General features: G+C 36.7%; 2 protein-coding genes across 5 annotated transcripts; one reads left to right on the forward strand and one right to left on the reverse strand.

The window, feature by feature from the left end:
• Nucleotides 1-469: 469 nt before the first annotated feature.
• LOC306865252 (NK-tumor recognition protein-like) lies at nucleotides 470-15554 on the reverse strand. Of its 4 annotated transcripts, none has more exons than XM_079409753.1 (17): nucleotides 15471-15554; nucleotides 12194-12323; nucleotides 11175-11249; nucleotides 10163-10270; nucleotides 9988-10032; nucleotides 8765-8852; nucleotides 7509-7538; nucleotides 7196-7341; nucleotides 6003-6222; nucleotides 5551-5709; nucleotides 5205-5292; nucleotides 4811-4959; nucleotides 1863-4577; nucleotides 1692-1775; nucleotides 1547-1603; nucleotides 1369-1449; nucleotides 470-1255 (listed from the first exon to the last, which is right to left on the reverse strand). In XM_079409753.1, exons 2-17 carry the CDS (start codon nucleotides 12249-12251, stop codon nucleotides 1186-1188), a joined length of 4173 nt encoding a protein of 1390 aa, XP_079265879.1. In that variant the 5' UTR covers nucleotides 12252-12323; nucleotides 15471-15554; the 3' UTR covers nucleotides 470-1185. The 4 variants fall into 4 exon arrangements, with proteins under 4 accessions (XP_079265879.1, XP_079265880.1, XP_079265881.1 ...); XM_079409754.1 differs by having other exon boundaries at nucleotides 12194-12270; nucleotides 15471-15550; XM_079409755.1 differs by lacking the exons at nucleotides 11175-11249; nucleotides 12194-12323; nucleotides 15471-15554 and adding an exon at nucleotides 9677-9704 and having other exon boundaries at nucleotides 10163-10215.
• A 465-nt stretch (nucleotides 15555-16019) lies between these two features.
• LOC306864707 (vesicle-trafficking protein SEC22c-like) lies at nucleotides 16020-25875 on the forward strand. The gene is made up of 7 exons (XM_079408873.1): nucleotides 16020-16207; nucleotides 17722-17933; nucleotides 21653-21816; nucleotides 21965-22144; nucleotides 22223-22341; nucleotides 22862-22927; nucleotides 23053-25875. Exons 2-7 carry the CDS (start codon nucleotides 17752-17754, stop codon nucleotides 23251-23253), a joined length of 912 nt encoding a protein of 303 aa, XP_079264999.1. The 5' UTR covers nucleotides 16020-16207; nucleotides 17722-17751; the 3' UTR covers nucleotides 23254-25875.
• The last annotated feature ends 504 nt before the right edge of the window (nucleotides 25876-26379 follow it).

Consider the following 26379-nt stretch of genomic DNA (forward strand, 5'->3'; position numbering starts at 1 on the left):
ATATACAGTATTTGTGAAACAGTAGGTAAACTAAACCCAGGTGACTCAGGCACCTGCTGAGATTCTTAAGTGAGCAACCAGTACACACTATCCCATGAGGCCACATGAGTGAAGGAACTGTTAGATGTGGCATGTAAAAAAAAAAAAAAAAGTTTTTCAGAAATGGAGATGAGCACTTAAGTACTTTATACCAATACAATTGCTCTTTGTGGTTAAACTGTACTCTGATTATTGCTAGTATGTGTAGTACATCTAGAAATGCATACAGTTTATACTAAACAATTTAGAACAACAGCCAAAAGTTAATTCTTCATAAGAGAACTGAGAACTCAGATCATACTCTGACAGTAGTATCAGTGCAGTGGTTGTAAATTCTGATCCTAGTGCACCCCTGCCATTTTGGATATACAGTATCCCCACTAGTACCCATATATAGTACAGGACTAAATCAAAAAGCAGACATGCTTGTAGTGGTCAATACTTACAAATGTGTTTGAGATGGACTTTTATTCACATTCTAATGCATCATACTCAACTTTGTGTATATTTGGAGGAGTCATTGAAATGAAGTAGGTGTCGACAAGAACACATTTTCACAGAATACACATTATACAGCACACGTAGGATTTCACAAACAAATGTAGTTTTATTTACAGTTGGCAAGATTCGTTCGTTATATTTAAATAGTGTATCAATAAGCAGCAGTAGATACATTCAGCAAGACGTTTTGTTTTTATGTACAAAGTTAAAAAAATGCACCGAGGGCAACCACAAAACATTAATTTGGCCAAAACTAATCATTTTCCATCCATGTCTACCATTGATTTGTTTAATAAAACTGCATGCCATGTCAAAACATGACATTTACATTTCACAGAATTTCATGTTCAAAAGACTGAGGTAAGTGGCTGTTGATATATAACCTAGGCTTTACAGTTGGAGGGTTTCTATGCTCCATTTCTTAGGAATACTAAAAAATGTGTCCCAGAATAAAGCAGTGACTAATTTTGTTTCAAATGTACATTCATAGACTCGTTTGGAAAAATACAGCAGAATGTATATGAATTACACATTAAATGATGATACAGTGTACATCAAAGTACATACTTCAAACTTAAACTGAGCCATTCGTTCAGAAAACCATTTGAAGGAGGATAGGGAGGCTTAATGCTACATCAATTCATCTCAGCTGTATCGACTGCTTCGGCTATGACTTCGCCTCCTGGAGGAACTGCGACTGTAAGAGCGATATGACCTGAACGTGAAGACACACATCAGAGAATTAGCTTCAGTGAATTAGCTTCACATTATCAAATTGAAACAAGACCGTTTTAATAATACATGGATTTATTTATGATGTATCTGGACCTGCGGTCAGAGCTCTCACTTCTCCGATGCCCTCTTCTCCTGCTACGACTGCGGCTAGAATAACTATCGGAAGAGTCAGACCTATATTTCCATAAACAAAAGACATAATTAAGAATAATTAAGCGACACTAGGTTGGTTGCAATCAAAACGCATTAATCATTTTGGCTCCATGCTCACCTTGATCTGCGGTGACCTCTGTGACGACTTCTAGAATGACTTCTACTGTCTGTACGGCTAAAACAAGATCACCATGGCATCTTCATTAAAAACATTTTAATCCCCATTAGACTTATACCAAAGATAAATATCTTTCAATACTTACCTACGGGAACTTCGGTAGGTGCTACTTCGAGAACGAGAGTGTCCTCTTCTGTATCTACTTCTGCTTCTACTTCTACTGTAGCTCCTGTGTGAACAATTAAAACATGCAAAATTGTCTTGACATGGAAGATTGGACATTCAAATTCATAAAACATTGTCTGTTGTAACGAACCTGGAAGAGTCGGTGTAGCTTCTGGACCTACTCCTGGAGCGGCTATATGAATGGGACCTACTTCTGCGGTGGGACTTGTGACTGGACACAGACCTAGACTTGTTCCGAGAGTGGGATGCAGCCCTTTCTCCTGTTGCTGGAATAGAGTCTTCTTCACTTGAGCTGTCTTGATTTCTGGGTCTCTGATTTAACCGAGCTGTCTTTCGTACCTCATCAAATAAGGATCCTGGACGGACTCTACTCTTGCTCTTGATCTCAATCTTGAGACCCTGGGCCTTTTCCTCCAGTTGATCTTTCATTTTATTTATTTTCATAATCAAAGGTTTTGTAGTAATAGCCTGCACAACAGTCATGCCTGTCAAAGGTTTCCATTTATTTTCAACTGCTGAGAGACAAGTGTCACCAGGTACAGATTCCTCTGGCTGACTGCCTTGAGGTAAAACAGAACCAATAGTTACAGAGTTTCCTTTTTCTATTTGAGGTGGAACAAGCGCACTACCTTTATTTTGAATACTTTTTAGAGGGGAAAAGCCAATTGCTTTGGCACCTGGTTGCTTAGCTTCTGGGATGCCCTCTGGAGGACATACATCAACTTTATTTGGGTCCCTTGGTTTGTTACTTACCAAGTTAGTGTCTGAAAGATTTTTATGGATCTCTAGAGCTGGACTTCTTTCGGTTTTGCTATTTAGCTTTGATATTTGGCTTTTAGTCACCTTCCCATTCTCATCAATACCTTTAGAAGACTCTACTGAAAACGTATCTTGTGATGATTCGACATTCCCCTGATCCTCATCCTTATTTTCTGAGACTTGGTGCTTGATCTTTCCTGCTTTTATACGCCTTTTTGCTCCATCACTGACAGCATCAGGATTTGCTATGTGAAATTGTTTTGCTTGAGTGACTGAATCATCCTCCTCACCTTCATCACCAAACTCCAGTGGAGGCTGCCAGTGAAATGTCTCTTTCGGCTTTTGGTTCTTCTTGGATTTCTTGGCCTTGGATTTGCGAGATCCTGACTTGGAAGAGTGCCTCCTCTTGTGCTTGTGCTTCCGCTTGGCTTTCTTGTTCTTGTGCTTTGAAGTTTTTGTGTCTGCAGACAGCTCCTCATTACCTTTTAATTCATTAGACATTTCTGCACCTTGCTTTGACTTGTTAGAGGTCCATAAAGGGTATTCATACTCTGATTCTGAACTAGCCTCTCCCTCCTCTTTTTCAGACACATGTTTGGCATCACTAACTACCTTTTGGTCTGGCATTTCAGAGTCACTCTCAGACTCCCAGCAACGAGACAAAATTTGTCTCTTTTTCATTTCAGTAAGTCCCTCGTCACTAATAGGGAGTTGGTTATGTTCCAGAGCAGTATTAGTCTTACTTGTGTTCTCTCCTTCACTTTCCCATCCAGATGCATTATTGTTGTCCACTAATGGTCCTTTCTTTTGATTGGGATTTGTGCCTTTCAGTGTGTTTCTCTGTACCAAGGAATCATTGTGTCTGTGGATAGCACTGTATGGATTATCTGATATGTCCTCTGAGGAGGGAGATGAATCTTTATGGCCACTACCATGATTTGCATGCTTATCCCTCTTTTGGCTATTTCTGTGAGATCTACGATGTTTTCTCTTTTTTTCACTGGTTCCTCCTTTGTATGAATTATACGACTCCGATCTACTGCAGGAGGAAGATCTGCTGCCGTACTGACTCTGTGATTTGCTGCTACTTCGTGATCGAGTAGGTGAACTGCTCCTGGACAAACTGCTTTGCAGAAGCCTATCAGGGACATTATTGTTACTGCTGCTGGGGTGTCTTTGACTAACAGGCGTGTCTGGCTTTAGAGAGGACATTGCCTCCAGAGGTACATTTGATGATGGGCTGATTATTGCATTTGAAGCTGGGGCTGATTTTACATTGATTTCTTGAATGCGAACATAAGAGGGTTTCCAGGGTTTTTGGCCTGGTTTCCATCGAGAAGGAGGTGGACTGTCACTCAAAGGCAACACAGAGACACTCTCTGAAGATGCTGCTGGTTGGGATTTAGATTCTTCACCTTGAACTGATTTAGGGACAGACTTGTCCAATTTGGGAATACCGCCCTCTGTAGGCTTTGACTTTCGAAGGGATCTCAACTCATTTATTTTCCTGGAACGTGGTGGGGTTTTTGAACTATACCTAGAGTTTGATCTGGTTCTTGACCTTGTCCTGCATCTGGATCGAGAACGAGACAGTGACCTAGAATGTGTAACAGACCGTCCTGATCGACTATGACTTGACCTCATGGATGACCGAACCCGCTTATCAGATCTTGACCGACTTCTGGAATAAGATCTGCTCCTGGACCTCGAATAAGATTGTGAATCTCTAGAAGAGCTTGATAAGTAACGTCTCCTTTCTGATCCTGATCTATACGATCTGTGGGAGTGGCGTGACGATGAGAGAGAGTAAGAATGAGAACGTGATCGAGAATGTCTCCTCTCTGCGCGGCTTGAGTGTTTTGACCTCTTGCCTGAGGACCCAGACATCTCATCCTCAGACTGGGAGGTCTCCTTGGTCTTGTTCTTTTTATGTTTCTTTGAGTGCTTTCGTTTCTTAGTTTTCTTCTTGCGTTTGGATTTCTTTTTTTCTTTTCTAGATCGATGGTGGCTGGAATATACAGAAGCCTCACTTAAGGAACGCTCTTCTCTTGACCTAGACCTTGGGGTGTCACTTCTGTCATCCCATCTGTTTGAACAATATTTAAAATACAATATCAAAATCTATGTTCCAACTATATTTTTCACAACTTTAAACATATTTCTGAAGGCAAATCAAAAACTTAATATAAACAAAATAAACTTTAATATAAACCTTTTCAAATAAACCAGAAATAAACTACCAATAATAGCTTGGCACGTACAATAATTTTGAATATCACACTAATCGTTGCACCGTTTTCAAATGGTGAAAGAACAAACCTTTCTCCTTTACTCCATCTCTCCACACTGGGGGGCTGGTAAGCTTTGGTCCTCTGCATTTCCTCTTTCCAGTGTGGAGGAGTCTCACTGCTCCCCCGTTCCCCTTCAGACTCCGATCGGGACTTTGAGCGGGGGGGTGTATGGTACCTCTGCAGAGGGAATAAAAAACAACAACCCTTCATGCATGGCAAACCAATCAAACTATCATTCCATCAAGCACTTTCTAACAAGTCAATGTCAAATCATTAGAATTAAATAATTATAATAATTATTAAAGCAGCTGATATAGTTTTTGGTTTGTAAAAATGCATTTTGTCTGCTGTACTTTATTTAATGTCACTCTGTGGCTTGTTTTTTCTGCAGGTGGTATAAATATAATTCACGGTTGTCATACCATAGTACCGCGGCCTTTGATCTTGCGTCCAGATTTTGTGACAGTTGGTTTTGTGTCATTTGGTGCCACGACTGTGTCCTGCACAGCCCTATTGGGGGAAAAAGTATCAGTTTCAAGACTATACCTTTTTGGTTTAATATACACACAGTATAAATCAAAGCTGAGCCATGGATTTCAAGGATTAATTGTTAAACAAGGACAAAAGTTACTAAAACATGACTCACTTTTGGTTCTATATTATTTTTAGAAAAATGTCAGTTATCTAATAACTGGGAATGCATAGGAAAGACTCTTGTGATGTTTAAGTGAAAAGAGGAACATCTGTTGAATTATACAAAAGACAAACGTTTTTACTATCTCCTCCTGGGTAGGCATGTCTCTGCGGAGCAGGAAGCGGTTCTCTGGTACAGGTGGGATCTCTTCTGGTCGAACCACAGGCTTCTCCCTTTTCACATTCTGCTCAACCTCACCATCATCTTCCTCTGACATCTCTCCCTCAGTATGACTATGAATCAGGAAAAGAGTAGGCAGTATATTTTTATTATACAACTAAAAACAAAGGCCAACCACAAAAAAAGCATGAACAAAACTAATTCATAATCAGCTCAGATTTCAAATTATTCCTTGGTGACACCTTTAGATTTGAGAAGGTTATCAATATATTATTTATACTGTGACTGTGATATAGCTGAAAAGTGTCAGTACAGGCTAATACCAAATGTGTTGTTGCTTTACATCATTGGCTGAATTACAAATAAAGTTGCATAAGAGGAAAAGGCACTGGTTACAATCATTTACCTTTCATGTCCTGCTGTTTTAACTGTCTCCCTGTCCTTCTTTGTCTCTCTTCTTTTTCTCTTTGAGTGCTTACTCTTTGAGTTTCTTTTCCTCTTTCGAGATGCATAATTTTTGTCTGACTCCATCAGTCCATCAGAGAAGGAATACTGAGATAAAGTCTCCGAAGAACTCTGAGAGTCATCCTCAGAATGGAATGCTTTCCTCCTTTTGCCTTGAAGAACTACAGAGATACAACAAACTTCAAACCATCTGAAAATGTACTGAACATCACCACATAATGTAATTTATTCATTCTCTTTATTTCTGACTACATTATCAATGCACAGCATACATTAATTTATTTTGAACTGGATCTTTGTGTGCATGGCACAGAATAAAACAAACTTATAATGAACAACACTAGTTGTGTCCTAAATGATGCACTATACACTATGCACTTATTCTATGAACTATGTATTTAACTGTCTAGTGTATGAATTATATAAGCTTGCTCTGTCATCCAACATCAGTCTAATAGCCTTTCCCCTACCAGTAACTAATTAAATATGCGGCAGTTAAGTGTCCAACATTCCATACTTAATTAACGTTTTTTTTTCCAGTTAATTAAGTGCATCATCCAGGTTTTTTCTTTTTGGAATGAGAACACACTAATCACACTATTTATACTAAAAAAATCATCAGATAATTGTATGCAAATACGTAAACTGGAACACACATACTATGTCCAAACCAAGCATATTGCAAGTAAAAAGTGAAAAATACAACGTAACGCTACATATGAGATATATTTATAAGAATTAGGATTTTGAACCATTGAGATTTCACTTTGGGTATCACTGCCCAGAATGACATGATCAAAATACAATTCAAGTGACTGGCAAAATGTTTTGTTGTACATCATTTATGTGGGTGGTGGAACACCTGTGATTGTTACTTGATGCTTTGTAGCGTCGTGCTGGTTAAGTGTGTGCATTAAAATTGGTTTCGGCTGTATTTCAAAGCACCTGTCATTTTGTTTTATGATCTTTCACAGTTCCATTTTTAACCACCATATTTCACTCCATAATGTAGCTGATGTGGAGATTAAAAAATATTCTCCATTAGGGAAAGACAAGTTCAAACAGCATAGTGACAGGCAGAAAGTGTGCAGCCAAAATTCCTAGTTTATATCTCGCACTCAAGAACAAGCTTACCATCGTTAGCAGATTTTGTAATCAGCTGTCCACAGTCAATCACTCTGACGTCAGCATAGGGTCTACTGGCTGAGTCGGTCTTCAGCCCTTCGATTTTCTTTATGACCTCAAAGCCAGAGATGACCAGCCCAAAAACTACATGCACTCTAAATTAGAACCAACAATCCTTACAGTTACAAGACATTGTGGGATTTAGGGAAAAGGCTTGCATCCAAATTATCTTATAATAATTAAATGATAAATTAACTTTTTTATTTTAAATGTAACATATACAGCATATATAAATGGTTAAACAATGCCACTGGATCATTACCCATCTAGATGAGGCGCTGTCTTAGTAGTTCTGTTGTCAGGTAAACGAGTCCAAGTCATCCAACAGGGACATGTGTGTGTGTGTGGGAGGGGGGGGGATAAAAGGAAATAAATTTAGTCAAAAAAGCATTCAGTCTGTCATCAAGAAGAAATTTGTATGCAACAATTCAAACACTGAGGAATTTAAAACCAGCAGTGCTTGCACAATAACATTGGCTGGCTGGATGAATAAATTCTAATGATGAACAGGAACAGCTCCAACATCTGCCAACATTGACAAAACCAATTGAACCGCTTTAAAAATATTATAGGGACAACTTCAATTAGAATTCATTGTGTCCATGGCAGGAAAATACTTCCTGTGATTCTAAACTTGAAATTCATCAATAAAGACTTCAAGGTTCTCTGTGCTGGGAGAACAAATTTTTTATATGAGGTAAAAATAATTTAATGTTAAATAAGAAGCCAGTGCTAGCTAAAAGCAACCAGAAATACACAGTCAGGAGAGAGAAGCACAGCCTTGGAGAGACACTTTACCTTGGTAGAGCAGGATGCTAGAGTTTCTGCAAATTTTACACAAAAACGGCAAGAGAACAATTGTAATACATTTGTAGGCAAAAAAGGAATGCTTTCTGATTATAAAATATTTCTAAATGCACACTGACAAGGGAAAAGGGAGATGAAAATGCACCAGCATCCCACATGAACATGTAGACTATGAGAGTCTCCAAAATAAATATTTATGTGGTAAAGAGATTGAGAAAATTAGAGAGAGTGTGAACAGCAAAGGGGGAAGCTAAGATGATTGTTTTACTAAATCAACAAAGAATTAAACAGAACAAATAAAATGTTCCATCTTCACCATCTTGCTTTACTATTGAAAATCACTAGTGGTCTTGTATTGTATTGTACTGATGTGTCAACAAATTGTGAGTGACATATGTATGAGTAAGTATATAAGAAAGTACAAGACTTGGGTCAAAAGCCCAGATGCTCTTTGTGGTTTTGGCCAATCTCTTAAAACAGATACAGACTTTCAAGCGTACATTATTATAAAGAATATGACTGAAGCAAAATAGTTCTGTAGAACTGATCTGAACACTGGGGGGAATAAATAATTTATACGTATTGCATGTGTCATTTAATAGTGACCAATCAGTCATATTAAATGGTAAACAGAAGATCCGGTGATGAATGGTTGTTTCTATACACACATACACCCTCTCTGTGTCTTATACCAGAGTAAATAGTACTTACATAAAGAACTGGGACCCATTTGTGTCTTTGCCACGGTTGGCCATCGACAAGAGGAAGGCTCTATCATGTTTGAGAGTAAAGTTCTCATCTGTTGAAGAGAAATACGAAGAAAAAAGGACACTGAGTGCTTGTCGACTGCTTCAAAAAGTTGTGTTATGGAGAAGGACAGGAGCAGGCAAAGAGATGTTCATGAACACCTGATATCAGTGATGCTTCTATGCTGCTTCTGAACTCCTGAGTGTTTCTCGTACTCTTTAGTGTAAAAGCGAGTGATTTTCTATTAAAATAACTACTGTTTACATCAAAACCTTTGATAAAATTGGGCCGAATTATTTCGCTAAAAGAATAGTTCACCCAAAACTGAAAATTCTGTCATTAATTTCTCATTCTCATGTCATTCCAATCCAGGTGATTTACTTTTTTCAGTAGAACACAAAAGGAAAAAGAGGTCATCAAATATAGCTCTTTTCCATGCAACTGCTAGGGTTTTGAAGCTTCAAAAAGATGCAAAAGTTCCATAAAAGTTTTAAAAAGTAGTATTGTAAAAGTTAATTGCAATGGCTTGGAAAAGATTGACCCACACATTATTTACATTTTCTTTTTTGTTCTACTAAAGAAACTAAGACATGTAGGTTTGGAAAAACATGAGAGATGAATAAATGACCTTTTTGGTTGAACTAAAGCCTTTTAGAGGTTGGATTATGTTCAAGAGTATTGTATTTTATGTCAACCCATCCTGGAAAATTAAGAAACAAACAAAATAAAGCATAAAAAAAAAAAAAGAGAAGTCAGTTAACCAAATCAATTTCATGGTCCATATCCATGAGCACTCTGTGCAGCGTGGACGTTTTTGGCAGGGGATTGGAGAATGTTTAGTCTACATTGTGTTACTGCACTGTGTACATCTCTTACCTTCTCATTTTGCAAAAGACCACAATCTCTATAAATAAAAGAATATGTTGAAAATTTTAGGCAAGAAGACTGGACCTTTAAATAATAAATAGCCCTTATTCTCCATGCTGACTCAAATAGAAGATCATTATAAGATCACAGGAATAAAACAAGAGTCAAGATTCACAGCTACAGCGAGATAAAAACAATGGCTGGTAATTCATGCACAGAACCGAGATTCCCATTCAAAAGTCATGCAAAAGTTGTTTAAACACTCAAATTAAGGTTACTGAGTGCTTATAAAGAACAGAACGTATCTAAAAATGGCTTACCTTCAAAGAAACCACCATATATAGATTCTCCTCCTCTTCCATTGCCTAAGTAAAGAAAAGCATATTCACACACAAGAACAGGCAATTGATTATAACAAGTAAAGGCATAAACACTTAGGCTAAGGCATCACAGATATCTCCACATATCCGAATCAATGACTACAACTGCACATACCCTCAGTGAAATCACCCCCCTGGATCATGAAGTTCTTTACAACTCGATGGAAAGTTGAGCCTTTATAGCATAATTTTTTTCCTGTAGTTTTGCCAGTGCCTTTCTCACCTGCAAGCAAACCAAAGAAACACACCGCTTATGATTACTTGTATATATAACGGACCTAGTATGTACCAGCCATAAACCAAACCAAAAAACAAGATTTCACAGACTAAGCTCTTAAAAATATGGATACTAATACTGTAAAGTACTGTATTATGAATTGAACTACTGGACTCAGTCCTGAAGTCTACAGTTACACAGCAAAAGGTTAATCCTATCTGATCAGCATGGAAGAGATGCCAATAAAACTGAAATGAATACGGGTGGGTGATGGTGTGGGTGCCCAGGGAATTGGTATATATTCGATACAACAGTCAGCTGAAGGCATGTGTCTCTCATTTCAATCTCAGCTGGTGAGAAAAAAGATCCCTGCATTGACCCAAAGCATTGCTAACTGTAATTTATGACCAAACCTGCTCAATGCAGACTAATGCGGCTTTTGTCTTCTAGGAACAGGCTGTAAATACAGCTTTGGTTCATTCTTCAGTGCTGTCAGCAAAACACCTGCACTTGTCGTTATACAGCCAGGATTTAGTCACCTCCAGGTTTATTTTTGTGCTATTACCCTATAAGCTTATGCTTGTATAAGTGGACACGAATGTGTATTATATAAAGGCTGGTTGGTTGATTGGCGCTTTAATGTCATGCCGGCTTCCTTGGCTATTTTCATTGCGATTAACAAGGTGAAATAGTATAAAAGAGCTATTTTAAAACCCATATCAGGTTTTTATGGTGTATTTTAATAAAACCTCTAAAACAGATTCAAGTTTAACTCCGTTAAAAAACTTTCTTTGAGTGTGTTTGCAAAGTAATATAATTTTGGTTAAAGGAGTTTACAGGTTTAAAGACACAGTCTAGGTAAACTAACTTGCTGTAGCCTAATAAAACAACAAATGTCAAGTATACATACCAGTGCACAGGCAAAGAAAATTTTTGCTCGTCTTGGGACAAATATCGGAGAACAGTTGAAAGACAATTCGTCCAACTGAAAGAAAGCAAAAAGGATCATTATACTCAATGATCAGAAATCTAACGTCTGTAGTTTGCTGATAAGAGAGATTATTAGATTAGTGTGACTATGGCAATTCAACTAATAAGATGTAACTTTTAGATTAACCTCAGTGAGGCAAATGGCAACACCTCCTTCATATTCAACTACATGCGCAGTCAAATTTAGGTGTGCTTTTGCTTAGTATCTAAAACCAGCACCTGTATGTTTTGTGCATAGGGTTTAAGCGTGCTTAAAGAAAGCAAATATTAGATTAGTGTGACTATTGCAATTCAACTTATGGGATATAACTTTAGCAAACGACAACAGCTCCTTCATATTTAATTACAAAACCATTCAAATTTAAGTGCTTTTGCATAGTACATTTGCAAGTTTTATCTTTTTCATTTATAAGCAATAAAATGAATATAAACAGGGTGTCAAAACATTTGCTTTGTAAAATAATGGGTGTAAAATCACTAAATAAGAGGTCTTGGTTTTATGACGCAGACGTCTCTCTTAAAACACATAATTAGTGGTAGACTGAGGTGAAACCCAGGCGTTATTTAGTGCACACTACATCTGTGGTTCATTAAAAGAGCCCTGCAGGTCAGGGTGTGGACTGCCACAACAGCTTCTCACACGCTGGCACAGGTATTTGAACTGCCATTACTAAAGTGCTGTACAAAACATACACACATAATGTTTCACTTTCGCTACTAGATATTTGCAACTGGCTAAACTATTTACCTTTTATTAAAACTTCACAATTTGATAATTTTAGATTATACCAAATGCTCCGACAAACCACACATACATAAATAGTAATCTAAAAGCAAACATTTTAAGCATTTTTCTATCAAAACTTCAACTTTTAACAATTTGACCTTCACAAAAGACTATTTCAGAACAACCAAATAAAAATCACCGTGAAATCTTACCTGGTTCTCTGTTGATTTCCACATCAAAATAGCACTGAGGGCGATCTTTCACCCCCATTTTGTAAAGAGTGGGCTTCCTGTAGTGTAAAATCACAGCAAAACACTGTCAGATCTTGTATTCCCAAATCACCTACACCAGAAAGAAATACATTCCATTTCAGATAGCTTCCAAGATACTGTTTCTCTCCAGGTCATATGAACAGAAAGTGAACAGAAAATCAGACACTGAGATTGGTGTTTCTCTTAACCAATGAAATGCAAATCTCTATGCATGCCCCTCCAACCTCAACTTCCACCCCCTTTTTTGAGCAGTGCTCTCTCTGTCACTGGGTCTGCTGTTGGACACCACCCTAGTGTGATGAATGAGACATTGTTGCTGTGATGTGTGCTGTCATCCTTAACTAGGAACCCTTTTTAAACCAGATGTGTGCTATCTTTGGGCTGTGTTTTGAGACAGTTGAGCTTTTGTTTGGGGGAGGAGCTCCAAACATAGTTTAGTAAGGGCCCCAACAAATGAAACAAGAACTAAGCATGTATATTAAATATATGGAAAATAAAGTTGTGCCAAAAAAGAAGTAGTGACAGATATATATATATTTTTTATTGTGATATACATAAAAGTTTAATGGATTATTGGGGGAAAAAAGTAGGCGGGACTTGGTTGATTGGTTTTTGAGATGAATTGGTTTTTCAGTTGATTGGATTTTGAGATGTGGGCGTTGCACTCAAAAATGGAGGAAGTGAAGTGAAGTGACATACTGCCAAGTATGGTGACCCATACTCGGAATTCGTGCTCTACATTTAACCCATCCAACGTGCACACACACAGCAGTGAACACACACACACACACCGTGAACACACACCCGGAGCAGTGGGCAGCCATTTATGCTGCGGCGCCCGGGGAGCAGTTGGGGGTTCGGAGCCTTGCTCAAGGGCACCTCAGTCGTGGTATTGAGGGTGGAGAGAGTGCTGGACATTCACTCCCCCCACCTACAATCCCTGCCAGCCCGAGACTCGAACCCGCAACCTTTGGATTACGAGTCCGACTCTCTAACCATTAGGCCACGACTTCCCCGCATGAAGATGAACAAGAGCTTGTAAGGGCAGCGATTAAGCAGACTAAATGATTGGAGAAGTCCTGTATACATCACAAAAGAAATCTGAAGCATTATTTGATTAGGCATTGCAGGGTCAAAAAAACAGAAGAAGAAGAAAACATATGCAAGGATGAATCGTTCATAATAAAATCAATAACATGCATTTAAAAAGGGTAAATTTTAAAGGAACAGTTCACCCAAAACTGAAAATTTGCTGAAAATGTACTCATCCTCAAGCCATCCAAGATGTAGACAAGTTTGTTTCTTCATCAGAACAGGTTTGGAAAAATTCAGCATTACATCACTTGCTTACTAATGGATCCTTTGCAGTGAATGGGTGCCATCAGAATAAGAGTCCAAACAGCTGATAAAAACATCACAATAATCCACAAGTAATCCACACAACTCCAGCCCATCAATTAACTTGAAGTGAAAAGTTGCCTTTCTATAAAAAAAAACGAATCCATCATGAAGGCCTTTTAACTTTAAACTGTCACTTCCAGCCAACATAATAGTGCATCCTCCAGTGAAAATGCATCATATGTTGTCCTCTTACGTTAAAACTCATTATATTTGTCTAGAACTGTTTTTGTTTGTAAACTGTGCTTTATCTGTGCATATTTCTCTCCTGATTCAGACAGAAACCAATATAATGGATAGAGGACTCTATGTAAGCAGAAGCAATAATTTGAAGTTAAAAAAACATCTCAATGATGGACTTATTACAAACATCACAAGCCATTAACTGATGGACTGGAGTTGTGTGGATTACTTGTGGATTCTTGTGATGTTTTTATCAACTGTTTGAACTCTCATTCTGATGGCAACCATTCACTGCAGAGGATCCATTGGTAAGCATTGGCAACCAAATCTGTCCTGATGAGGACACAAACTTGCATACATCTTGGTTGGCCTGAGGTTGAGTAAATTTTCATACCACATCAAACACCCCTGACTTACTTTTCCTTGAATCACTGACACTAAAGTCTTTTAACTGAGCAGAGGAACGACTTGTCATTAGATAAACACATCTCAAATTACAAGAAGGGAATGAAGTTATTGAACTTCCTTATGACACATTGTTATAACTGTGGAAAATGTTGTGCCAGCTGTTTTCCCATATCAAAATAACTTTGTTTATCAGTCCTCTGATTGCCAACACAGGCTGTCTGCTTGGGGAAATGGCAAATGTCAGAGTGAATGTCACAGGAGTAGAAAGAGAACATTTCCACGTGTTAGATCTGGAAAACACTTTTGAATACAAGAGACACTCCCGGTTCCAACTGAACTGGAATAGCTTGCTTGTTAAGTGAAATTTTAAGATTGATTAAAAGTTAACTTGACAACTTTAAATCAATCTTTAAAGTTCACTTATTGCAGTATTGTATGTTCAGAACAAAACATCTGCTAATGCATTCATGGATAATCAACAGCGTTCAGTTACATGACTTCTGCAGATTTAAATCCATGGGTTGCATAATTATTTTCAATGAGCATAGATTTAATGCTCTACAGCCTAACACGGGGTTAAGCACTCATTACATCTACAGACAATATCTGCAGATATAATCCATTCTCAGACAGGTTACACAATGTAGACCAGGCATACTTTCAATTTCTGATTGCACTACACAACACACAAACACAATACCATATTCATTCATTTATTCCAATATGACTGTGGCAGTAATTGCAGGGGTTCAAATTAATGTGCAGAGCCTAAAATCAAAAGCACGCCCCCTAATACGAAAAATCAAATTAAGTATGATTGTGATTTTAATTAATGAATTTAAACTGAAACACTGTTGAACCACAGAGAAGCAAAATGAGGTGTTCGTTTAGACTATTAGCCAACTGCTAAACAGATGCGCGGGTTAACGGTAGCTAAAAACACCTCACGACTGAAGTCAAACAAAAACCCATTTCTACTTAAGATTATTAAAAAATAATAATAACGGTAAATACTGCGATTAAATGTTTTGTTTTCGGGCAAAAGTCGCTTGGTTGCTGCCTGGCTAACATTGTTTATCATTAAAGCTAACGTTAGCTGGTAACGTTTTATAAGAACACGGAAAGGAATATTCACGGGCAATTTATTAAATAAAAAAAATTGTATGACTCAGATATAGACCTATTTGTGTACTGATACAAACGTATCGTTTTATTGCATTAGACTTACCTGTGTAGATTATTAAAGGGCAAAAGCTTACTACACCCGCTCTCTCTGCTATCCGCTGTAGCTCCTACCGTGTTGCCAGATCTCTCATGAGAATCGAGCAATCTAGGTTTGTTTGCAGGGTGTGGTGAAAGGATAGTGGGATAGTTGTGAATGAATTATGGAAAATTTAATAATTTCATTAATATCACCATTTATACTTCATCTCCCATTTAACTGTATTCTGCAAATAATCCTTAAATTCGCAATGCACGAGATTATTTTTATTTTATAAGCCGTTTATAAAAAGAGGACATGGCAACGCTGAGATGCTGCACAGCCACCGACTGTCAGCATTACAAATGCCAAAATATTCTTGTTCCTTCTACCTTTAGAATATCGAAAATGATTTATATAAGTTCATATCATTCATGATATATTTCTTGACGTTTAGTTTGTATCTGTAATTATTTTAATAATTATTATTCATTTTATGTCTATTCTGTCTGTAAGAGCATTTGACATCTTGAAACTCAACGTATGGACTTTTATTTTGAAGTAACGGCTGCTATTGGCGCTCCTGTTTCCCATAATTCACAGAGACAAACAAAAAGCCTCTGGTTGCTTCTTAATATCATTAAGTCAAAAAACTCTGCAATAATTATCTTGAGACATTTTGAAACATAGTTGTTATACTCCTGCGCATTTCATATTCACTGTTTCACATACTCATCGTAAATGTACTGAGCTGCTGTGTTAAGGTAAGGGATGGTAACGTTAAAGCGCATCTGCACCTGCTAGCAGAAAATGACTGTATTTGAACTGAAATAACAGGCAGATGAAATCCAGTCATTTAATGATTCATTATATCCGAATTTGGCAAATGTGATGCCTGTGATTGAAACCAACGGTTAGGATATCGTACATTACCAACCCAGTGGTGGAAGGTTTTTTTTCACTATTAAAACTCTAAAATGAATGCAACTTCTTAGCGTTTAAAATAGTTTGCAGTAGTGGGTATTTGTTTTGCTGAGCAAATATATTTTAAATGAAGCATGCTGAACAGCACTGTAATATGCTATATCTGTTTGTAATATGTATGTATTGTAATATAGAAGGTAGTGATATTGATATTTAGATTGCATAGACTTACACTACCAGTAATAGGTTTGGATTACCAGATTTATATTTTTTAAGATCTTAAAAATGTTTTGATCTTAGGGCCTGTGTTTAAATGTTTGCAATTACTTTTTTTTTAGACATTTAAGAGAAATTAAGTAAATTAAATGGTAACACTTAAGGTCTATTAGGTTACTGTATTTAATAATTTATTTAATCATTTATAACATTAGTTAATAAAAAATACAACTTTTCATTGTTAGTTCACGTGAGCCCAGATCAATTAAACAATACTTAGAGTTACAAACTTTGTTTTTAATAATGAATGTATTAGTAGATGTTGTATTAGTAATGTTTAATGTTTACTTTTATTTATTGTATTTATTTAGTCATTTAGCAGATGCTTTTATCCAAAGCGACTTACAAATGAGGACATAAGAAGCAATCAAAACCAACAAAAGAGCAACAACGTGCAAGTGCTATTACAAGTCTTGGTTAGCTTAACGCAGTACAGATAATTATTATTATTTTTTGTATTTATTTATTTTTTTTAAATAAAAAAACATATAGATAAAATAGAATTAGAATAGAGAGTGCTCTAGTTAGAGGGTCAAGTAAAGATGGAACAGATGAGTTTTTAGCCGTTTCTTGAAGATGGGTAAGGATTCGGCTGCTTTGATTGAATTGGGCAGGTCATTCCACCAGATGGGAACTGTTAATGAAAAAGTCCATGAAAGTGTTTTTGTGCGTCTTTGGGATGGCACAATAATGCGTCGTTCACTTGAAGAACGCAAGCTTCTAGAGGGCACATAAGTCTGAAGTAATAAATTTAGGTAAAGGAGTGCAGAGCCAGTGGTGGTTCTGTAGGCAAACATTAATGCCTTGAATTTAATGCGAGCAGCTATTGGTAGCCAGTGCAAATTGATGAACAGAGGCGTGACGTGCGTTCTTTTCAGATCATTAAAGATTAATCTTGCAGCGGCATTTTGGATTAGACTTGGACTTCTAGTTTAGACTGCATCCATAGTTGCAGCTGTACTTTTGAAAAGAATAACATCCCTTTTCTCCATCCTTCTTGTCAGACACTCTTTATAACAAATGCTGTAATTGCTATTTCGTAATAATCATCAGTATCTTCTTTGTGCTTTGTGTTTAGGATGTGTTCTCATAGAGACCCACGAGGAGCATGGCACTGATCCTGTTTGCCTTTGTGGTCCGGGTCAGGGGTGGACTCCCTCTCTCCGCCTCCACTGATTTCCTGCATAACAAGGAACTTCAGGAGAGAAAGCAACAGCTGAAAGTGATCTCAAAATCCCTGAGTTCATTACCAGAGAGAGGAACAGTCAAGGGCCATGAACTCAACATTCAGTAAGTACACTATTGTGGACAGTAATGTCTCTTGTTAATGAAAGATCTGGGCAGGAAACCAAAAACCTTTAGGTTCAAACCTCTACTGTGGGATCCAGGAAGTATTGTGTCCTTGAGCAACCCTTGAGTATTGTGTTTCTTTTTAAATAAATGAGTATGCTTAATTACTATTATTTCTCGTGATCTTAAAATCTAAAAAGGACTTATGCTTAAATGCCTGAAATCAGTTTTTTTGTAGACATAAATTTTCCCTACACTTTAAAATAAAGGTTCCTTATTGGCATCTATGGTTCCATGAAGAATTTTTAATAACCACTCATTCTTAAAATGAAAGATTCCAAAAGTGGGTTTTCACAGTGAAACCATAGAAGAACCATTTTTGGTTCCCCAGAGAACCTTTCAGTAAACACTTCTTTAAAGATCCATTTTTCATTAACATGAAGAACATTTTAATAAAATAAAGATAGTTTATCCACTATAAAGTTAATTTGTCCAATTCTTCAGGGAACCATCAATACCAATAAAGAACTTTTATTTTTAAGATTGCACTATCCGAATTCTGGAAATGTTGGGACGTTTTTTAAATTTGAATAAAATGAAAACTAAAAGACTTTTGTAAGGTTCACACATTTGGCCCAAAGAAGGTATCCAATGGTCTTTTCAGTGCACAAAGTTCTTTAATTTAAATTAAATTCTAATCTGACTCCATTTTATTATTTAATCTGACTCCATTTTATTATGACCTCATATTTAGGTTGAAATGCAAATTGGTTTTTTGTCTATTTCTAATTAGTATTCTTCTGATATTTGATTATTCTAGTTAACTCTTTACTTTATATTTACTCATTCATTCGGGTGCTCATGTCTCTAACAAGGATACAACGTAATCTACTCAATAATTACAGAGTAAAACAGAATAAGATCAAATGTAACAGTATTATCAGTCAGGTAAATACTGTAGGTATTATGCCAATTACATAGCCAATTCAGAGATATCAAATCATATGAATACAAAACATCAAATTCTCAAAGTTAAATCTACGAGTAAAAGATAGAACTTTATACCTGACTTTATAGAAATACATAGTGTGAAGTATAGAGACACACCACACTGCGGGATTCTGGCTACAGAATCAACCCGATCCTTTTGCCACATTTCCTTAAGTACTTCAGACCAAGACCAACACCCCCCCGAGATGGAGACAGGAGCTAGCATTTGGAATCTGCATTGATCGAGTTAATTTTGCACGAAAACCACTGGGAACTGACCCGCCCTCTACAGTGTGCAAAATATCTCTGAACTCTTAGGATCTATATTACCTTTTAGTTTACTTCTTATTAGAATGAGACCATTGTACCAGTCGCCCTGAGACAATTCAAATGATACCAAACATGACTGTAAATATCACTTGCATTAATGTAGAACATTACATTCTACTATTGACCATTCTGAGTGAGTTGAGTGAAGGGAAGGAAGGGGAGGAAAAGGAACTGATGCATATGGGAGAGAGGCGTTTTCCCGCATTTTCTCTCAGTGGGATGTGGAGACAGATGTCTGTATGTTAATAAACTGTGTGTGTGTTGGCCATCTCAGAAGTTCAAAGTGTCTGAAGTTCTGTAGTTCTTACACTTTCAAGTCACATGAGCCAATATTTTATTCAAAATAGAACATAGAGAACATAACAAATCTTTAAACTGAGAAATTTTACACTTTTATCCACTAAATGAGCTCATTTCAAATTTGATGCCTGATACAGGTCTCAAAAAAGTTGGCACGGGGGCAATAAAGGGCTGAAAAAGCAAGACATTTTGAAAAGATTCAGCTGGGAGAACATCTAGGAACTAATTAAGTTAATTGACATCAGATCTGTAACATGATTAGCTATAAAAGGGATGTCTTAGACAGGCAGAGTCTCTCAGAAGTAAAAATGGACAGAGGCTCTCCGATCTGTGAAAGAGTGCGTAAAAAGGTTGTGGAATACTTTAAAAACAACGTTCCTCAACGTCAAATTGCAAAGGCTTTGCAAATCTCATCATCTACAGTGCTTAACATCATCAAAATATTCAGAGAAACTGGAGAAATCTCTGTGCGTAAGGGACAAGACTGAAGACCTTTGTTGGACGTCCATGGTCTTCGGTCCCTCAGACGACACTGCATCACTCATCGACATGATTCTGTCATTGGCATTACTAAATGGGCCCAGGAATACTTCCAGAAACCACTGTCAGTAAACACAATCCGCCGTGCCATCTGCAGATGCCAACTAAAGCTCTATCATGCATAAAGGAAATCATATGTGAACATGGTCCAGAAGTGCCGTCATGTCCTGTGGGCCAAGGCCCATTTAAAATGGATTGTTTCGAAGTAGAAAAATGTTCTATGGTCAGACGAGTCCTAATTTGACATTCTTGTTGGACATCACGGACACCGTGTCCGCCAGGGTTAAAGAGGAGGGAGACCTTCCAGCGTGTCATCAGCGTTCAGTTCAAAAGCCAGCATCTCTGATGGTGTGGGGGTGCATAAGTGCATACGGTATGAGCAGCTTGCATGTTTTGGAATGCTGTGAATGCTGAAAGGTATATAAAGGTTTTAGGGCAACATATGCTCCGCTCCAGACGATTCTATTTCAGGGAAGGCTTTGTGTATTTCAGCAGGACAATGCAAAACCACATACTGCAGCTATTACAACAGCATGGCTTCATAGTAGAAGAGTCTGAATTGCTGAATTGGCCTGCCTGCAGTCCAGATCTGTCACCCATAGAGAACATTTGGTGCATCATTAAACGAAAAATGTGTCAAAGACGATCACAAACTCTTCAGCAGCTGGAAACCTATATCAGGCAAGAATGGGACTAAATTCCAACACCAAAACTCCAGAAACTCATAACCTCGATGCCACTGTTTTGAAAAGAAGAGGAGATGCTACACCATGGTAAACATGCCCCCGTCCCAACTATTTTGAGACCTGTAGCCGGCCTTGAATTTGAAATGAGCTCATTTTGAGCATAAAATTGTAAAATTTCTCAGTTTAAACATTTGTTATCTATGTTCTATTGTGAGTAAAACTCATGTGATTTGAAATTCTTTTAGTTTTCATTTTATTCAAATTTAAAAAATGTCCCAACATTTCCAGATTTCGGGTTGTAGATCCCACCCATTGCACAAAATTTTGCATACACTTGAAAAATGTTCTGTAGATTTTAAAATGTTCTTCACACCTAGAAAAAAAGTGTTTTTTTATTATTATTATTATTTATTTTTTTTAAGAACTGTTCACTAAAAGGTTGCATTGCACACAAAAAAGACATGCACAAAAAACCTTATGGAATCTTCACTTTTATAAGTGTATTTATGAATGTCTTTTAAAGAAGTACAATTTTTGTTTACTTTTTAAAGAATACAAATTGACTAACAATGATCAACACATTTGTTATTTATTGGTCTTTGGGAGATGTTAGTTAATAAAAAATAGAACTGTCCACTCTTAGTTTAGCACAGGTCCATTAAATAAGATTTACAGATATAACAACTTTTGAAATCATGAGATGCATGAAAATACAGGGCAATATAAGTGGATCAAGTCTTGCCATCAGATCAGAATGCTATCAGAATGATAAGAATGTCCCTGGTCTTGTTTACCTGCGTTCCAGAGTCCAAGATAAATTGGTGGCCGCCCTGTGAAATAATTTGTTAACTAATTGGTCTCTCTGTGTTGTAGCTTCCTCTCATCCGAGGGTGTGTCCTACATGACCGTATGTGCATGCAGTCTCCCTGCTGCCACAGCCTTCTGCTTCTTGGAAGACTTGCGCTGGGAATTCACAGCATGCTTTGACAACTCTGCAGTGGCCCTGGCAAGCAGGCCGTACCCATTTCTGGAGTTTGGTAGGATGACATAGAAGTGATTGGATTAAGCATTAGATGAGTTATTAACGCTGTATGTCATGTCATTAATACGGTACTTAATCCACGAATAGCCAAAGTTGTTGAACTAATAAGCTGATCATGAGTTTGTGTGATGGTTTTATTTCAGATAGTGCCATTCAAAAACTTCAGCAGCATTATAACCAGAGAGGGGGTCCATCTCTGGAGGTCACCCTGGCCGAGGTTCAGGAAGACCTCAGGACCAGCCCCCCTCAGGTTCTCACCATGGAGGACGTGGCGCTCACCAATGGAGCAGCCAATGGGCATGTAGAACAAACAGCTGCATCAGGTGTGCTCTAGTAAAGAACAGAGTTAATTCATAAGGGCTGCATATATTTTGACTTATTGATCCTTGTTGATTTTGAAGGTCAGAGTCAGAGATTGGAACCAGTTTCAGCACCAGGGATCCTCTCACTGATTCTTAACATCATGTGTGCTGCCCTCAACCTTATACGTGGTGTCCATCTTATTGAATACACCTTCCAGGTATCACAGGATGTTAATTTGGGACAGAATGATCTTGATTATGGATGTAATGGGTGATAACTGATTAATGGGCACAATTAAAATTCTATACTATTTTGTCTTAACTTTTTAAATGCTGCAAGTAAATGAAGTCATCATAACATTATTAAGTAAACTATGAAAAGATTTTGTCCATCCATTTAAATGTCTTATGATATGACCATTTTTACAGGATGATTGTGATGGTTTGTGGAATATGGTGTAATTAATTTTATTATAATTAAGCAGGTGATTTATTTGTTTATTTGGAGCCCCATTAGCCACTACCAAGGTAGTGGCTATTCTTCCTGGGGTCCAACAAGTAAAAAACTAAATTACCTTAATCCATAACAACAAAAACCAATACAATAAAACATAAAAAACCCAAATTCATGCATAACATCAAGATCAACAATACACTTAGTACTGTACCATTAAATATTTCTTCAACAATTTTTTTTAAACCTCAAAGGTGATTTAAATATGACACTTTTTTTTACAGGATGATTATGACGGTTTGTGGAATGTGGTTGCGTTTCTTTTGGCATTTCTCTGCTGTGTTTGCCAGGTAAATTGTATTAATATTCTGCATGTGGCATCAAAAATGATGCACTTGTAATATGTAATGTTTTCATTTATAGCACCATCAAATACACTGTATAAGCTCATGTCTTTATCTTTTTACCCACACAGTGTCATTTGTACTTGTTCCATACCTGCCAGAAGAAGCTGAAATCCTTTACTCTCCTGACTATCATCATCTTATGCAATGCTTTTCTCTTTGGCCCGAGGAACATCTGGCAGCTGGCCTTCCACATGTCCGTGGCCTGCCTCTCCACGCTGCTCACCCTCCACCGCAAATTGCTGGACAGGAACATGGACTGTGGAGTATGAGGACTTCAGCTGGCTGTGAACAGCAGTAGGGTGAGAGACCAAAAAATGGACGAGACTTTCCATGTGACGTGATGGCTCATGAAAACTGACACTGGTTTTTGCTTTAGCTTTTGCTTTGATCTAATGTTATGATCAAGTGATTACTTTGTCTCACATGGATAGTGAGTGCAATGGTTTTTCTACAGGGGTCTTCAATTCCATTGATGCATATCAGAAATCAAATCTTTAATGACATATTGTGAATGTAATATGGAGAAATTGATAACAGACATGAAGTAAGCATTTTGTTGATTTAAAAGTGAATTTTATTTTATTTATTTGCTGCAAAATAAAAATACATATTGTTTAAGCTAATTTAAAACAGTAATCTTTGTTTACTTTTCTGTATGAAGGGTTTTTTGTGTCGGTTTAATTGCTATAAAGTTATAAATGCACATATTACATGTAAATGACTGAAAGAGGGTAGAAATGGTAGTAAGTTTGGGTGATTCGTGGTCATGTTTCAATATCAGGCATTATAGGTTATGAAGGATATTTAGTGAGTAACAATTTCAGTCCTTTGAACATGATCCTTTGGTTATATTTTGGGCAGTGTCGGTTAGTTAGTAATGGGCTACTCCACAATACCTTAATTTTTTGTATTATATTATTACTATAATTTGTATACAAAGCACATTCAGGTCTTTTAACTAGTCTTATGCCATTTTTTCCACACAAGATAATTTTGTCTAGCCTACCTTTCTATAATACTCATCCCAAAGACTATAAATCAGAAATCATTTCAACAAATTATCATAATACAACATTTATTTATCAAGTGGATCAGATGTAGAGGTGCTAAAGAATTGCAGGAAATTGCATTTGTTGAAGTCCACAGTCTATTTTCTTAACAAAAAACTGATTATTGTTTGTCAGCATACATTAATTATGATTTCTAGAGCTTAGTTTACATTATGTAATTTATTTGCACTATTATTCTTCATGAAATGGAAAAAACCACTAGACATTTTGTTTGTTTCTTTTGCAGCAGACAGTATTTATGAGCAAACTTAAAATTAAGTTCAGCTTGTTTACGTAAAAAAAATTTATCAGTTAAATATGTTTAAAATAATAAGAAAGCGTCATGTTGTACTGACACAGAATAGTACGTTTGTTTACTGCATTTTATTTATTTTTTTGTTTTTTTTCAAATGTCATGCACTTCAAGCAGTCAGAGCATGGAAAAATCCAATTAAGTTAATCTGAAATAGTTTTTAGGCATGTAATAAGCATAGATATAATTATCTGAACTATAGCGAAATTCTTGAACTTTTACAAGCAAGCTGTGCTTCTAAATGGTTGGTGCAGAGTTGGCAAAAATGTCATTTTGCTGTGTTGTAGCAGCAGCTTGCATGTAAAGTTTGGCTAGGATAACATTTAGTGCTGTGGTAAAGCTACGGTATGTTCATGTCAATGCCTTATTACACGATATGATTACAAACAGTTAAACAGAGGAGTGAGAATGTATGTATTATCATTTTAAAGCGAGTGAAACCGGCAGCCAGTGTGCAGTAAATCGAATACTAATTGTAATAATAGTAATGTAAGGGCTCTGTTTCTATTGACTGATTTCTAGGCTTTCGTCCCAGGATAGCTTGACAAAATAAAGCAACCTGTTCTGATTTGTAATCATGGTTTCTTATACAATTTTAACAAGTGTTGCTGAGGTCACAGTGGTGCCCTTAGCCTTTTAAACTGATACATATTTACTCACTCCTCATATAATACATGGAGTACTGTGTTTGTTGAATCTATGAGATATGTATTTTTATAATGATAGTTTTTCATGTTGTAGATCAGATTGACTGTTTAGTTACACAAATGAGAGAACCTGTATTTAGATGAGTTTTATCTCATGCATTTGTGACCCATGTTTTTTAAAGCCTGTGTCAGTGAAGTGTAATTGTTGCTGGAGGTTATTACTTACATACTGCTTAGTATGAAAGCATGAAACCAATATTGTCTTACATCAACCTACATTTGATTCAGATGATGCATGCATTTAAAACTTTTTAAATCAAGGATTATGGAAATTTTGTCTTTAAACAAGTGATTCTGCTTAATGGATGGACAGGTTTTTTTCAGATAGACATTTGAATTGGTTTTGTTTCACTGGAATTGAACTGCTTTTTTAACTTCAACCAATGAACCTCCAGCAACCAAGTAAGAGACTTTTAAATAGTGAACCGTAACGTGAGCACTATTCTGTAGAAGCCTGTTTCTGCCACAAAATAAAAAAAGAAAACACTTTTAAATGTGTCAGTTGTGAGATATTAACAAAATATAATTTTGTTTTGTTTTGCTTCTGCCACGGAATAGAAAATAAAAACTTTATCTCTCACAACTGACACTTGTTTCTCAGAATTATGAGTTAAACTCGCAATTCTGGGAAATATGAGAAAATATGATGAAAAAAGTCTGAATTCTGAGAAAAATTGGTCAGTATTGTGAGATAAAAACTAAATTTTTCATTTAATAAATTTAATCCTGTGATGGAAACATGCTTCAATATTATTCCCTTGTTGCAACTTGTTTGTAGCTAAAAACAGATTTAGACATTTAATAAATCAACAGCTGAACATAAGAACTGTGTGTTTGTCTTATTTGACTGTTGGGCTAAAAGATTTGCTTCACCATTTTTCCTGTTTGAAGCTGTTTATATTTTTTCCTAATAGATAAAAATAAGAACCTGACTCAAAAATGTTTTTGATAATTAGCCTGAATATCCTGAGAGGTTTCAATTTTATACCTCTTTGTGGATGAAGCTGAAAAGTGAAACAACTTGTTAGAAAGTCATTGTATTTTGCTTTAGAGCCTATAAATAAAGCTGAATCAGTGCAAAATGATGAATGATTCAACGGAGGTTCTAAGTGGCTCAACGCTTTTAAATTCAAGCCTTTCAGCTTTTCTGTACTGTAGTTTTATAGCAATTTCATCTACTTCCTAAGTGCTCATGATAAGAATTCTCAGTAAATTATACAGACTTTGCACATTTAATAGGGTTCAAAGCAATTGTGCTAATAGCTTTAGTAAATAAAAAATAAACTGCATTATTAAGAACCAGTTATTTGATATATTTTCTCAAGC

This window comes from Barbus barbus (assembly GCF_936440315.1).
Source record: "Barbus barbus genome assembly, chromosome: 46".
Lineage (NCBI taxonomy): Eukaryota > Metazoa > Chordata > Actinopteri > Cypriniformes > Cyprinidae > Barbus > Barbus barbus.

Excerpts from the sequence above, each read along its gene's own strand:
- LOC306864707 (XM_079408873.1), top strand. The coding sequence starts at position 17,752 with ATGGCACTGATCCTGTTTGCCTTTGTGGTCCGGGTCAGGGGTGGACTC. Across the intron at positions 17,934-21,652 it reads GGCCATGAACTCAACATTCA|CTTCCTCTCATCCGAGGGTG; the intron begins GTAAGTACACTA and ends TCTGTGTTGTAG. Across the intron at positions 22,145-22,222 it reads AGAACAAACAGCTGCATCAG|GTCAGAGTCAGAGATTGGAA; the intron begins GTGTGCTCTAGT and ends TTGATTTTGAAG.
- LOC306865252 (XM_079409753.1), bottom strand. The coding sequence starts at position 12,251 with ATGGGGGTGAAAGATCGCCCTCAGTGCTATTTTGATGTGGAAATCAAC. Across the intron at positions 5,293-5,550 it reads CAGGAGGAGATAGTAAAAAC|GGCTGTGCAGGACACAGTCG; the intron begins GTTTGTCTTTTG and ends TTCCCCCAATAG. Across the intron at positions 4,960-5,204 it reads TCAAAGGCCGCGGTACTATG|AGGTACCATACACCCCCCCG; the intron begins GTATGACAACCG and ends TTCCCTCTGCAG.